Source organism: Rhinolophus hipposideros (assembly GCF_964194185.1).
Source record: "Rhinolophus hipposideros genome assembly, chromosome: 9".
In the NCBI taxonomy this organism is placed as follows: domain Eukaryota; kingdom Metazoa; phylum Chordata; class Mammalia; order Chiroptera; family Rhinolophidae; genus Rhinolophus; species Rhinolophus hipposideros.
This window is the reverse complement of record NC_138055.1, coordinates 32,407,576-32,423,100: the sequence shown is the minus strand read 5'-3', so window position 1 is coordinate 32,423,100 and position 15,525 is coordinate 32,407,576. Positions and strand designations below refer to the sequence as shown.

The 15,525-nt window shown below is 35.5% G+C and overlaps 1 protein-coding gene across 15 annotated transcripts in view; it reads right to left on the bottom strand.

Moving 5' to 3' along the window:
- PLEKHA5 (pleckstrin homology domain containing A5) overlaps window positions 1-15,525 on the bottom strand; it is a 208,649-nt gene that overhangs the window by 36,459 nt on the left and 156,665 nt on the right. For 9 of the 15 annotated variants that reach the window (XR_013994064.1, XR_013994068.1, XR_013994069.1 and 6 more), the window contains 2 exons: window positions 14,315-14,434; window positions 13,430-13,483 (listed from right to left, as the gene is read on the bottom strand). The exons of the other annotated variants lie outside the window; for them this stretch is intronic. Coding sequence is in view for 6 of the 9 variants with exons in the window: in XM_081060761.1 (XP_080916887.1) it covers window positions 13,430-13,483; window positions 14,315-14,434 (174 nt within the window). In the remaining 3 variants the exon portion in view is untranslated. The remainder of the gene's footprint in view (window positions 1-13,429; window positions 13,484-14,314; window positions 14,435-15,525) is intronic. 15 annotated transcript variants of the gene reach the window in all.

Genomic DNA, 15,525 nt, shown 5'->3' with positions numbered 1-15,525 from the left:
TAGAAGAAACCTCCTGGTGCAGTGAGGCTTTGATCTAGAGAACTATTTTCATCACCATTACTCTCTTACGAATCTATATCCACATCAAAAATGTACTGGGAGAAAGGTAAACTAATTTAAAAAAGTAAGCTACCCAATGCATTTGTAAATACATATGACTATCTTTCAATACCTTTTTTCCTTTTTATTACTGGCTATTTCAGAAAACAAAGTTCAAGTTTATTGATATTTAAACCAGTGGTTCTTAACCCACGTCAGAATCACTTGAGGACCTTGAAGAAAATGCAGAATAATGTGCATCTTGAGCATCTTTGATGTAGACAGTACCATTAAAACGTCAAGGTGACAGACTAGTCTAAAGATTCCTTTGGGAGAAGTAACTATGATATTGTCAAGGTATTAAAGTAAGTCAAATGTAATCAGATTAATAGTGAGTGTGCCTCAGCTCACATGCTCCTTGGGATCCCATTTTATTCAAGTTGAGAAGAGATGGGATAAGACTATCCTACAGAAAGGAGGAAGCCGTGGGACCATTTCAGAATTCCCTTGGGCATCACACTCACTCAACTGAGGACCCTTAGGGTATCTGGGTAGTGGGCTCTAAGAATATGTGCAGGTGAGTGGTCCTGGTCCTGTATGTGGTGGTTCTCTCCTTGCACACAGCATACAATAGCTGAAGCCAACTAAGCACAATAATCAGAATCCCAAACAATGGGAGTTTGGTCCCTATTAAACAATTTCAATGATGTGATTGAACCTTCACTCTTTCCAGATTTATTGAACTGGAAATACTAGATCTTCTTTGCCTCCAAATATAGCCTAGAAATAGGCTAGTGGTTCCTTTCACTAAATTACTTCTGAAATATTCTATATCTTAATATTTAGAAACTGACTTGTTTCTGTAACTTACACTGAAATGGCATATTTTAATTGGCTTTTGATATGTAAACTTTATAATAGTTTTTTAATTAAAGCAGTAAAGCATAACCTAAAAAAACAAAATATATAGTGCTCCATAAACACCTTGCAGTCTCAAATTCTTTAAAAAAAAAAAAAAAAGGAATATCTAACAAATCTCTCGTTTGAGTTCAAAAATCCTAGACAGCACTAGAATGGTATTAACAGCCAACATATTTTGTTTTAAGTAATCTGAGCACGAGAAAGACTAATTAGTATGTGCAGGATGTTTAATAATTTACTTGAAATCGAGTTAAATGCTTTGCTTCCTGCTTTAATTCCTTCTTTGAAGTTAACAGGTAACATAGGTTTAGGTTTCAGTTAATTGCTAAATTATAAAAGGCTCATGATTTTATAATAATAAAAATGAGAATGTACAGTTCAGGCATTATGCTGTTTTCATAATTAATTTCAGCAGTAAGTAAGAAAAGGGAAGTGGAAATATCTTGAAAATATACTTGGTTACGCCAGTGTATTTCTGTTACAACACAAACACGTTTTTACTTAAATTTGTAAGTCCAAGTGTTTAGAAAATCTGCCTAGAAGAATATGATACTTGACTCTAGTCTCTTTCTCAGCTTTGAGGTATGTTAGGTAATGTGAATAAAAAGCATCCTTTGATGTGACTGTAAGAAATACCTTGATTTAAAAACCTATCAGCAAAAAACGTTTTCAATAGGATCGCATGGAACTCTGTCCCATTTGCTAGGACCTTGAGCAGAACTTCCCAACCGACAGCTAGTGGCTGAGAGTGGGTTACAGGTGTGTGCGTAGGCACCACCTCAGCCGCCGGTGGGCCTAACATGCCCCTGACAGTACCTCCTCCAGTTTTTTTCAAGGCTGTACAAATATTGTCCCTTTCTATGTGTGCTGTACATGAAAAAGGTTTGAAAGCACTAAGAGAGTGTTTCTGTTTCAGAAAACCTAGACTTTTCTTCTTTATTTAATGTTTCTTGTGATTATGTATCTCAGTAGTTCTCAAACCTGACTGGACACACAAAAAAACCTATTGAGACTTTAAAAGACATGCAGGGCCGGGTGAGCTCTGGCAATTCTGACTGGGACTGAAGGAAAGAGGGCCTTGAGAGCTGTACGTTTTGTTTTTCTCTTTTTGAAGATCCATGGGGAGTTCTGACAGGAAATCAGGTTTGAGAACCTTGGTCCCATCCTGAAACTAATTCAAGTAATTGAGGACTAATTCCACCTCCCCAATAAGGAATTTTTCAAGGTCCTGTTGGGTCATGCAAAATGTTGGTCAAGATATCTGCACAACTATCAAAAGATGAAAACTTTCAAACTAATATCTAAACACAAGTATTGCATCTAGATGAAAATATTCTCGTCATTATATGAGACATAGTATTAAGAGACTTAACCCCCTCTAAAATAGTAAATTGAATCTTCTTAGACTCAAATGATTCAGGTACAAATGTAGAAGGAACAGGATACTGTAACTCAAGAGATAATGTGCCTGAAGAATTTTTTAGGGGAAAGATCAGAAAAAGAGAGATTAGCAGTCAGCAGAGTCAAGAGATCATTCATATAATTTATGCTTGGAAAAGATTAATTCTGCAGTCCTCCTTGAAGCACAAGAAGTGGTTAAGTAGTGGCTTAGCTTCTCTTTAAAAAGTTTACATAATAAATCGTCTAGAATAGCACCATCCAACAGAACTTTCTGTGATGATGGAAATGTTCTATATTGGTGTAGTCCAGTATGGTAGCCATCAGCCACATGTGGCTCTTTAGACTTTGACATGTGGCTAGTGTAACTGAGGAAATGAATTTTACTATTATAAAAAAAAAACACCTAATTTAAATGTAAATTTAAATAGACAGGCACAGACGGCTAGTAGCTATCAGATAGATCTAGAAATTCTAGATCAGTAAAATAAGTATAATCTTCCCACCCCCACTCCCAATCTGTATCTCATTCCCAGAAGGGGAAAACATTTGCTCAAGCTGTCTTGTAACTGAGTTTCCTTGAGTCTGAATCTGTGCTGACAGCTTCCTCTTGTTTTTCTTTGAGCAAGCAGCCTGGATGATTTCTATCTGCCCTATAGAGCTTTTGTCCTTCACTGATAACCAATGAGAAGACCCATTTCTGTGCTGTCATTTTCCATTTAAATGGACTTTTCCTGAATTCTTAATGACATCCTAGGAAAAGAATTTTTAAGTTGGGAATCTATCTTAACAATAGCAAAAAACCATGATAGCCTAATCACTGAAAAATCCATTTCTCAAGAATGTCCTCCTGTGTCTACATCAATAAACTCTTAAGATGTGTGGCAAAACGAAAAAGCTCAAGAATTTGACACGCCTAGGGTGAAGCTTTGAGGAATGCAGGGGTCTTTATAAATAGGTCATTTAGATAATGACAATGAAAATGCCTTCCACTTTCAATGGAAGCACATCTGAAACTTCCAGAACCTGAGATTGAAGGGTATGACTACCTATTGAAAGTACTCATTGTTTAACAGGAAGCAGAGAAATGTGAAGTGACTTTTTAAATAGAAGAATGAAAATAAATCTCTCTGTAACTGATGGGGCAAAGTACTGAGGTCTATTTAAAAGTTTTGAAGCAATCAGAATACTATCCATGATACATATGTTTTCTAAAAGTAAAACTTTGGGAAAATATTACAATTATTACATATTCAGAATAATCAATGGTACTTTAAAAGACATAATTAGACTATATACTGTTTCTTTATTTTCTTTAAGGGAGAAAGATTAAAAACAAAGGGAACAACAAATTGGGTCACTAACACAGGAGTCAAACGTATCTGACATTCTCTTAAAAGAAAAAACCAAAACATTTCTAAACTGGCTGATGCACTAAGTTCTGGCTTCAGGAATATCTATAAGGCCCACTTACTTAGAAACATTATGAAAATACTCTAAAGCCAACAGAACGAAGAGGGTAATCTTTATACTCACAACCTCATTTAAATTACGAATTTTTAAAGCCACCATTTTGAGATATATACCTATGTTGCATTTTGAAGGAAACACTGAAGGTCTAGGTCAAGGTCTTCCCAAATAATTTACTTAGTTTGTTTGATCTTTTTTTTTTCCCCCTAATCTAAACGTCTTTAAATGAAAATCCTTTTGCCTACAGGATAAATTTTACAAATCTGATTTTGAACTTCAGTGGCTTAATCTATTTTCCTTGTTTAAGGACTCTTAACTACTGTTCCTTTAACTTGATGCTACCATCTTTATTCCTGGCATTCGCAGGCAACTGGAAATATTAAAAGAACTCAAAATTCATTTTGTAAAAATGGTTTATGGTGGCTACGTTTGAAATGGTCATATTTCTTCCTCTTTGCAAATATTTTAACCATACCATTTTAAAGGGACAAAACATTCCAAATGTGAAAATCTTACCTCTCTCTTAGTAAAATAAGGTATATGTTCTGGCCATGGGTAAATCTACTCTAAAATATATTTGTGGTTTAAATCAAAATATCTTTTAGATACAAGGACCTGGGTTTTATTAATAGCAATTGTACTCTTACTGAGTTACAACTGGTACTGAGTAGCAGAATTCCTGCCATTAATTCAAAGATTTATCAGTTTATATCTTAACTACATAATCAATGGTCAATGCTAGAAATGTTTTTGGCATTTATGCTCAACTTTTTTTCTTTCCTAGGCTTTGAAAAGCATTTAAGAATTCTTACTTTGCAAGCACTAACTTCCTGCCTTACACCGAACTCCATAAATCTTTGCTGACCAAACTTTTTCAAAAAATATATAAAAATAAGCCAGGAGCAAAAGCTACAGTAATTGAGGTATAAAAATATTTGCTTTGTAAATACCAAACAGAACCGTATAAATATTATGCATTTTAGGAGGGGTGTGGAGATTTTGTTTTCATTTTTCTAGCTTGTTGGATAGGAAAATAACCAGCATGTAACAAGGAGCTGATAGTTCTCAGGTAACAAAGATCAGCAACCTGAAACTGAATTACTTTAAGAACAATTCCATTAATATTAAAGGAAGTCAAGATTGATTAAAGAAAAAAGGAAAGAAAATTCATTAATACAAAGTAGTCATCCTAACTTTGTGATTTTGGACAAGTCATTAAACCTGACTAAATGGGGATAAAGGTAACCAGCCCACATACTGCAGAGGCTATGAATGAGAAGCCCAGTGGACTATTGTACATGACAGTGCTCAGAAAACGGTGAAGAGATACTTAAGCTATTAGGATGGACAAGTGCTTAATGCAGAGAATGGGAGTGCTTTTGAAGTATTTGAGAAACAATGAGTCGCTGGGTGGAGAAAAGGGCTTACAGGGGAGAAAGTGTTTCACAGGTTGGTGGGTGTTGGTGCTGGAGTGAGGGTTCAAATGGCAAACTAAAAAGAGACCCTATTTTGTAGTTAACAGGAAGTTTGTGAAATTTCCTGAGTTAGATGAAAGACATAATGCGGCAGGTGCTTTTAGTACTGCCAAGATTTAGTTACTAAATGGTAATGAGCAGCTTAATACATATAGGGTGTCATGGGGGCATGTATTATCCCGACCATGAAGATTCTCCAGCCTTAGAATGGGGAAGAGCAGGCAGGAGGCCAAGGATATTCACTTCTTGGGTCCTTCCAGGTTGCTATTTGATTTTTTCAGCTACCAGGCAATCAGACTGTGAAAAACTGGTGTCAGGCTATCCTGGTCATAGCTGGAGGAGGAAACTGGGTGTCACTTTCCTGGGGGGCTTAAACTACTTAAAGTTCTAGGTTTAAACAAACAGCTAAGGCAAAGGTCCTGATCCTTCTCAAGCCCAATGAGCTGTTCACCAAGGATGATGTGTTCAAGAAATGTTTATTACATCAATGAGGTTAAAGGTGACCAACATTTTGAACCATTTTTGCTTTTGATTTTCTTTTTTGGTCAGAGAATTGAGGATAAGATGACAACCCTAATTTTGGACATGCTGGGGATGTACTGAAGGCAGAACTTCCAAATGGAGATCTGCATAACCAACGAGAAATACATAACTGAAACTGTGGAGAGGTGTTTTAGAAATCTTTTGTGCCCCTCTCTACATCCTATGAGCCCATTAACCACTTGCATATGGTGACCCACTAGATGCTCGTGTATGTATAACATCAATGTGCTGGAGAGTTAGTCTCATGGGGCAACCCTTGGTCAATGGAGGATGAAAGCTGGTACAAATGCTTCTTTCTTCTATTGTTCAGTTGTGTGTTTCTGAAGTGTTTCTATTCATTTGTCAACGAGAATCAGTCAGATGAAGCCCAAGGTGCCTATTGCAGTTGATAATATATTCCCCCCTTCCCTTGCTCACTCTTTACTTCTGTCCCTTGGTATCACTTCCCAAAGTGAGCTTTCTGCAAACAAGCCCCTATCAAGGAAGCTCACATCTCAGGCTGTGACTTCTGGAAGAAACCCAGGGGCAAGAGATAAAGAACAAAGAGAAAACTAGTGGGGCAGCCAGTTAACTCAGTTGGCTAGAGCATGGTGCTGATAATACCAAGGTTGTCGGTTCTATCCTTACATGGGTCACTGTGAGCTTTGCCCTCCTTGAAAGAAAAAAAAAAAAAAAGAGATAACTAGTAAAATGATGAGTGGATGAATGCTCAAATGAGGGAACACCAAGAAAAAAGGAACATCTCCAGTTAGGGTTGAGTTGGGAGAAAATACTTAGCAAAAAGGGACAGATTAATTACTGAAATAGAAATAGAACCATGATAATAAATTCTAAGCACTGGATAGACCAAGGGATCGGGATATTGAGACACATATTTTAAGTCACTCCACATTCTATTATACCCATTGTCCATTTATTTAGTCTCCTTAGAATTCTGTCATAATGACGTCATATTCTGCTTAAGAACTTTGAGTGTCATGCCCCTCTTCCCACCACTTCTATGATCAAATATGCGGCGGAAATGGGAGACAGAAAAAGAAAACAGGAGGAATGAGGTATGAGGGAAAGAGAGACAGGATCGCTCCTAATAGCAAGGCATAAGAAAATAGAGATATTCTGTACCATGTGACTAGTTTGGGTTAGCGAGTGTTAAATGACATATGCTTCATTTTTAGTTTCCTTAGTTTTCTTTTTCCAAATGCCTATTTTATATCCTCCTAGAAACATTACTTCTTGTAGCTCTCAATCATCCTTAAAAATAGAAGCTCCAGGACCCCTTGAAATATTAGAGAAAATGGGATCTTGCTTAATAGCTCAGTAGAATGAAGTTACTGAATTGATTCGAACAATGAAAGCTATCAAGAAATCTTTTCAATCATCCTGTTAGCATTTCTTCTTCTTGGGAAGCTGTCTTTCATAAACACAAAGAATAAAATTCAAAAAGTACTCGTGGATTTCTACCTCGAATGGTTTCAGTACCAATTACATACACCCAGCTAATTGCTCCTTTTTGCATTTCCCTTGGCATAAGTATGTTTAAAAGTGGTCAGAGCTGTCTGCATAGTTTTTTCATTGTGGTTTCTTGAAAGGATATAGAAAGCATACTAATGAGGAATGTCCACAGAAACCAATGACAGAATATCAAGACTTCTCCGGAAAGTCACTAGTGATTTTAGTATACACTTCGTAAAATATTAATATTTATAAAAAGAATCACATCATAAAATCCGAATGCTACCACAAAACTTGCAAATTAGAAAGTTTAGCTTACTTTTCAAGGTTTTAGAAGTTAGAATTAAACAAAAGTGATTTTCTTATCCTTCCCACAAGCATTTGATACTTTAGAAGGATTTAGCTACTGATTCTTGCAAACCTTGAACATTTTTGTGTAACAAAGAATACAATCGGTATGCTTAAGCTGTTTTTTTTCTTTTATTGCACTATGGCAAACTGGCTTGTCGGGAGAAACTTCCAGCTCTTCCCTAAGAATTTAAGGACAAGGTCCTTTAGCCATCTGGTACTAGAGAACTGAGAAAATTGACATAAATGGAGTCATTTCAAAATAGAGTTGGAGCTGTTATCCCAGAGGACAGGGCTTGCCGTCTTGTTCCTTGAACCTTTGGAATGTTTGAATTGGGCAAAATAACCTTTGGACTGGGCCAAACCAACATTGTATTCCAAACAACTATTTGTAAAGCTAATAGGAAAGCAGACATCCTGACTATGAGAACTGAAAATTAAGGACATTCTTTAGAAGTTCACCACCACGAAGAGCTAAAGAATAACTTAGCTTATTAGCACCAACAGACATTCCTTCCTTCTTTTCATGTAATTATTTCCTTTCCCTTTCTCATAAAAACCCCTTGCCATTTCCCCATAATCAAGGCATAATTTGGGTTTCTGTCTGAATCTACTCCCCCAGATTGCAATTCTTTTTGATTTCAAAAGAATGCTTGTTTCCTCTCACTTTGGCGTTTTATTTTTAGGTTAATAGAATACACTATTTGATGCTATATTCAGAAATGACTTAAGTATGTTCTAGCTGGGGGGAGATAGCTCCAGCTCAGTAGAAGCAAATGAGTTTCATTAATTATGGTAGCACAGGCACATTCTTTTCCCAAAGAATTTTTGAGTACACTGGGTATAGGCAAGCCCCAACATAAGTGTGGCTTCCTTTCCCATTCTCATGCAGATACTTCTGATGCAATTAACTATAGTGACTCTTGAAGGAAGAGGGGTAAAGGCAGAATGCCATAATTTTAAGGGAAATATGTGAAAGCACATTCAATGTTACAATATAATTTCATATTTAAAAGATGAAAAAAAAATACCTGCTGCAGTATCAGTGCAAGTAAAGCTCAAATTTGTAAAAGTTAAAACTCAATTTACTGTGGCAGGTATTATCAAAGAGGGTGGGTAGCTACTGGAGTGGTATAATCATAAACGGTGGTGGGAGAGAGAAATGGATTGATATCTGTTTATCTTACCCACAAGGGGACAGCATGCTAACAAAAGGCTTACGAAGGACAGCTCCAAGTTTCTTGATCCTTTGTCTACCCCTACACCTGCTTATTTATCTCTTAGCATCTCATTTTCTGTTATCAATTGCCTAACATGGAAAGCTAGCAAGAAGGTTTTAGGAAGAATGAAAAGGCAACATCATCTAAATTCCCTAATAATAGCTTTTCAATCACTAATAAGAAAGAAAAAGCAAGTGAGGAAGAAAGAAACCAATGGAAGACAGGGCTAATGAAGTGAGGAAAACAGATGAAGAGATTGGGAACATATTCTAATTTCCCCATTGCTATTAATCCTCCTTTCATGACTGATCAAACCAGGTTTTGTTCCAACTCTTGATCCATGGAGAGGACTTGCCTAATTTCTCCTTTGCTCCTAGTCTACTTTCTAAAACCCCGACTTCATTCCCTTGCTCAATACAACCAGTCCTGGTTTAGATTACAGTAGCCAAGAGCCAGACGTTGGCGGAAATCCATATATGTGACAAGATTAAGAAACTTGAAGTCCCCACTCCCAGTGTTAGACCTGCTGAAGAAGGTGGATATACATTGTGTGTGTGTGTGTGTGTGTGTGTGTGTGTGTGTGTGTGTGTTCCTAAGATCCTGGGTTGGTACTCTGAATACATTTTCTGAGAGATGTTTTCCTTAATACAGTTAGTTAGGGTGTATGATATTGTTAGTCCAGTTTTTAGGTGTGCTACTGAGCTAAATGCATCATTTATGCCTGGATTGGGAATTTAACAACCAGGGACACTACTAAAAACACTTATTAACCAGTAGGGTACAGGAACCAAAACAACCCTGTCTGTGTTTTACAGCTGAATATCAGATTGTTGACTACAACAAGCTTCTATAGAAACCAGTTACTTCAGGTTCAAACAAATGCTTTACATCTGACTCTATGGAGACATCAGGAACTCCTAATCATCAAACACTTGTTCAGCAGGGCCATGTAATTCTAAAACTCATGCTCAATCTGCCCTATTTTGAAAAGAAAATATATCAAGATATTCTCTTTTCCCTCACTTTCAAGGAAGACACTGCATTCTTCTTCAGAGGAGACACCATTGATTATAAATGATACCAAATGATTATAAATGCTGATCATCTTGAATTTATTTCCAACTTGTATTACTTATGACTTCCCCTCCATCTCTCTTCTGTATTGTTAGGTGGATGAATAAACAAGAAAAAAGCTAATAAATATTAAATTCCTTTCATAGAGCATATTTTAGGATGATGCTTGCCAAGTTTCACTTAAGCTGTAAAAAGTTCCTCTAATATTCAATGATAACTAAGCTGAATGAGAAGAAAATAAGTTACTGATACATTATGTATTTATTTATTTTTTAAATAGAACCTGGATGGGTTACATAAAGTATACATCTGGGATTATTGTATGTTCACAGGTTATACTTAGGGGCTATGTTACCTTAAAATTCACGAAAATGACAAACCTATGCGAGTCTTACTAAATGGAGGCTTTAGATAGTCCACTGAACTATAAAAACAACAAACTGTAATAGTGTACTTCAAAATGAAAAAAAAATGCAGAAGTCTGTCATATAATTAGCACAGCTTTTGTTATTTTAAAAAACACTTCAGTACATGACTTATCTTCCTAATGGTGATAATTAGAAACCAAAGTATATTCCTCAAGCTACGGGCACCAGAAAAATCACGACTTTTGGACTGACTGTACAACATGTAAATCTTCAGAATTTCACATAAGGTGCTTTCTTTGCTTTTTGTTGTTGTAAGTATTCTGGTGATATCAGAAATGAATTTACCTCTGAAGCAACTTGGAAACTATCCTTTAGCTTTATTTTTCATGAGTAGTGATAGAGATTAAATAATTTAAATCAATTAAAAATTTTATTTTGGTGACAGTGGTATCTGACAAGGCGCAGGCAGAAGACTTCATTTTGTTGCTGGCCTTAGGTTATGCTGATGATTTATTATAGTAAGCAGATATAAGTGTTGAAAGTGATTACCAATTAGTACATGTTCATTTGGTATTATAAATATGACCAGAGCCTTTTCCTGTAAGATTTTAAAATCTACTTTCCAATTTGTAGTTATATAAAACTGATGAATCAATTTATAAACCCAGGCAACCAATAATGCCTATATGATTAACAGACCTGGTAATCTAAAATAGGTCATTGGCAGTAACAAGACTAAAAGCTGGAAATGTTTGAGCTGAATAAAAACTTTCATTAAAATTCAAAATTATCAAGAATTCCTTTTATATAACTTACTATCCTTACTACTGATATAAAACACAGGACAGTTCAAAGGTAAATATTTTATTTATATTAAATGCAATTACTTGAAACCATAAAAAAATTTGATTTCTTTAAAGAGAGATTTTCTTTAGGAAACCTTAAGGATATATACCTTTAGACATATCTGAGTTTCTGGGCAAAGCCCTGACCATATTTTTATATATTGTCTAATTAGTCTCTAAAAATGGCCCAATTTTTGCCTTCTGATCAGCACAGGAGTTTTGACCTGCTCCGTTTCCGACGTGGGTTGGTTCACACCTCCTTATGCAATGTGGTGGTCCCTTGCTCCTGGGAGGTCACCATAGTGGTGCTGAACTTAGGGCGGACATCCAATGGGCATAGCGCCCTACAGCCCAGAACTTCTGGGCTCAAGCGATCCTCCTGCCTCAGCCTCCCGAGTAGCTGGGACTATAGGCACGAGCCCCAAACCCAGCCTTCTGAAATAGTCTTATTTCAAAACAAATTAGCATTCAAACAATCAAATTCTATAATTTTTTCCCCAATCACAAAATTTTAAAATTGAGATAACTTTATTTCTGGATCTAATGTAAGAGAAAGGTAATTATTCGAAAACTTTTGCTGACATGTTGAGAGAATACAATCAATAAAAGAATTGAGATTTTTCGAAGCCACCTGTGGGACCCCTAGCATGGTGTGATAGGAAAAGCTCAGCAGAGTATGCGTAGAAAGGAATTATGGGAACGGAATATAAACCTTAACTGTGATCTGGATCACTTAGGTAAAGGGAAGGAACTGATTTCGACTTGGGAAAGAGAGTTGAGGAGAAAGAAGCATTTTAGTGAATACAGTTATATTTTCGATATATTTACGTCTTTCCCCAAGATTTTCTAAAGTTTTATGTCTCTGCAATTACAGTTTTGATTACTGACGTAATAAATTACAGTAAACCACTAGGTTTCTTTCCAGAGGTTCTAGATTATTTAAGATTCACTTTTATATCATTGCTTTTTAAATCTAACTTTTTAAATATCCCATTGTTTTCTAGAACTATCTCTAGCTTTATAGACAAAGGAGCTTTTATTAAGAAAGTGATTTCTATGTATCTCAGTAGTTTTCTGGCAATGTGGAATTTTGAGGGAAGACTTATTTTACTATTTTAATGGCTAATGGGTCTTTATTACACTGCTTTCAAAGCATATGATATACACTGTTGTTAAATTTCAATAGCACCAGTCTCTGGAGTGAAGGTCTGAATTTGGATTCATGAAATGCTGATTTCTAAAGCATTCCAAGAGGCAAAATCATGAAGAAAACATTTTGTGGGAAATACATACATTTTTTATTAACCAATATATGTATTTTTTAAAAAATTCAAAGAAAAATGATGTAACATCTTTTAAAGGGTTATCCTAACATAAAATCCCTCTTTAAACATAAATAATTTAAAGCAGTACATTATTTTGTTTCAAACAGGCAAATATAAATATGTAAACATTTGTCTTACTTTCCAGAGTAACCTCTTTCATTTGATAAAATATTCAAAGTTTGAACATTTTAAAACAAACTAAAACAAGTTTTAGCTTAATTTATTTAAAAAAAGTGCACTCACGGTTAGAAATTCTATGTTAAAGAACATATCAAAAATTCTCAACAAATTAAAATTAAATATTAATGGAGAATTTCATAAACACTAAAATAGGAATGTCAGTTCTTGTTTGCAAACTGCTACTCAAACTTCTGAACATTCACCTTAACCAATAACACTCACTGCCACCACTGAGGTAATGCTAGGAACTGTATAGGTCACTATAAAACTGACTCTATATAGCTTAGCAAAGACCAAATACTTGAAGGAGACGATGAACAAGGAATAAGGACATACAATTAAAAATTATCCTCATGACACCTTTCACCCATCTTTAAACTCCCCTTTGGGAATACAGAGCACACACTACACCTGCCCTCCTGGCCTTCCAACAAGGCATTCACAGTTTGGTGTCTATTTAAGCAGGTCAACTCCAAGCTGAGATAAGCCTCAATGAGTAGGAGTTTTTGTGGGATAAGAAAGAAGTCTAGAGGATTCAGGCTCTCCATTTCAAGCGACCCAGCATTTGTATCCCCCCTCACCCCGATAACTGTCTTTCTACCTGATTACGGTATTCTCAAATTCACCTGGTTGGGGGTTCCTTATTCTGTGACTTGTAAAAGTCATGCTATTAACTCAAGATGAATGAAATATCTAAGTAGCCTGAAAAACTGTACTACATTTAAAGAGTCCTATTAGGTATTACATGTAAGAAAATTCTACAAATCCCACCTGATGATCCAAATATATGGTGTTCCTTTGAAGATGATGTGAAAGAATTTCATTCTAGTAGGCATCAATAAAGAAACAAAGGAATAGAGAAAGAAGGTGCAGATTTCATGAAAAGGTCAATTTTGAAATAAGAAAAACAGGTAATTTACCACAACCTATTATATCACAGTACATGACAACTTTCACACACATGCTCCCCTGTAAATGGTTCACGTGACATATTAAATTATTATAAAATTATACTTAGTTTTATAAGGTATTGTATAGACATGCATATAAGCTGAAATATTAAGCAGAAAAAGCCTTTAAATGGCTTTCGCAGACTCAATGTTAGAAGCTTTAGATTAATTTTTTTTTTTGCAATAAAATATTACTTTTTTGGATATTTCTCATATAATCAGAGGCTATTAAACCCTTTGAGAAATGTTTACATTCGTTCATTCTCTTTAATCAAGCACAAAAAAATATCTTAAAATTAATCTTTGACATTTAATAAGTAGTATTATTAAAACTATAATCAATTTTCGGTATATTACTTTACAGGAAATTATAGGACGTTTCAGTATTAGTTTCATCAGATGTGGAAGTTATAGTATTTGGTACATAACACTATTTTGAAGGCTGTATGCATTTCCTTCCTCATAACCAAATGTTGGCAGGTGAGTGGGTGGGTGGAAGGCTAAGAAGAAATGCATCCTACCTGTATTTTCCTTTAATAATGTATAAACAAGTGTATTCTCAAAGGGTCAATAGGAGATCCTAAAGTTGTTGCAATGATGGTATGGGCTCATGCTCAACACTAATGGCACTGATCAAACTGATTAATGAGTGGCTCAAAATAAATGACAATGGCAGATGACACAGATAAATCTCTTCATAGCTGACCTTTGGGCTGTGGGCCTCAAGTTTTAGCTGCATGAGCTGTGCTAACATATGCTCCCGGATACTACTCAGTTCAGCTTGCTGCCGTCTCAGCTTTATTAGCAGCAGCGTGAGCTCCTCTGGCTGAAGGAGTACAATTTAAGAATCCAAACAGTGGAAAACAGATTAATTGTTGTCTTAAGTGACAGATATTAAACCAAGATTTCTTGGCAAGTTTCCTCTTATGGTTGACATCAAACATAGTGCCTAGGTACTATGATGATAGGTCCTACATAAATGCATAGATATCTAGAGAAATAGAAGGAACAGTGTTACTTGAAAAGATACAGCAAAACAACAGTACATTACGGCATTTTCTCAGAACTCATGAGAGAAATTTAAATGTTATTCATAAAAAAAAAACAATGCCAAAAAAAAAACCCCACAAAGATTTGTACATGAGAGGTACTAAAAGATATTTTAATAAGATGTTTAAAAATGACACCTAAGATTTTTATAGCAACAGAACATACTGGCACGTCCAACACTCTATTTTACAGAGCAGAAGGTAAATAAAAAGAATTAAAATCCATGTAAAACTTGGATGATATCTTTACATCATTAAACTCAGTACCTGGAATCTATGAATTGCTTCTTAGTTATATTTTTAAATGCCACTGTTGGTGCTTTCGTAGGATATTTTATATGACCAAAAGATCAGTTTTGACTTTTTAAGAAACAAAAATGCATTTAATACGCATAGAAAGTTTCCATGGGTGCATAAACCTCCTTCCACATTCTGGGGACAGTAGAGAACATTTTGGTTCCTGATTGGTTACCATGATCCCTAACGGGAAGAAAATTTCAAAGGGAGATAGACTTCCTTAACAGGCCAACCTGATACCTTTTTCTTTGTTAGAAATGCAGTGAAGTATGGACGTTGGCAGTGTTATAGGCCATAAAATATTATTTGGTGTTTCTCTGAGCTTTGTTATAATTAAAAACTACAGATGGGCCAGAGGGAGGCTCTCCTCACTTAGGGCTACAGTGTGCTCTTAAAACTTAGTCTAAAAAATAAAAAGCATTCCTGAGATTAATTCTGTCTACACCACAGCATTACACTAGCTCTCTTTTATTCTGCTCACTTGCTGTTGCCCGTTTTTTTCTCCCATACAGTTTTGTTTTAGAGACAGAAATCATTTTTAACTGTTATTTGAAATTGTATTAAAAACTTT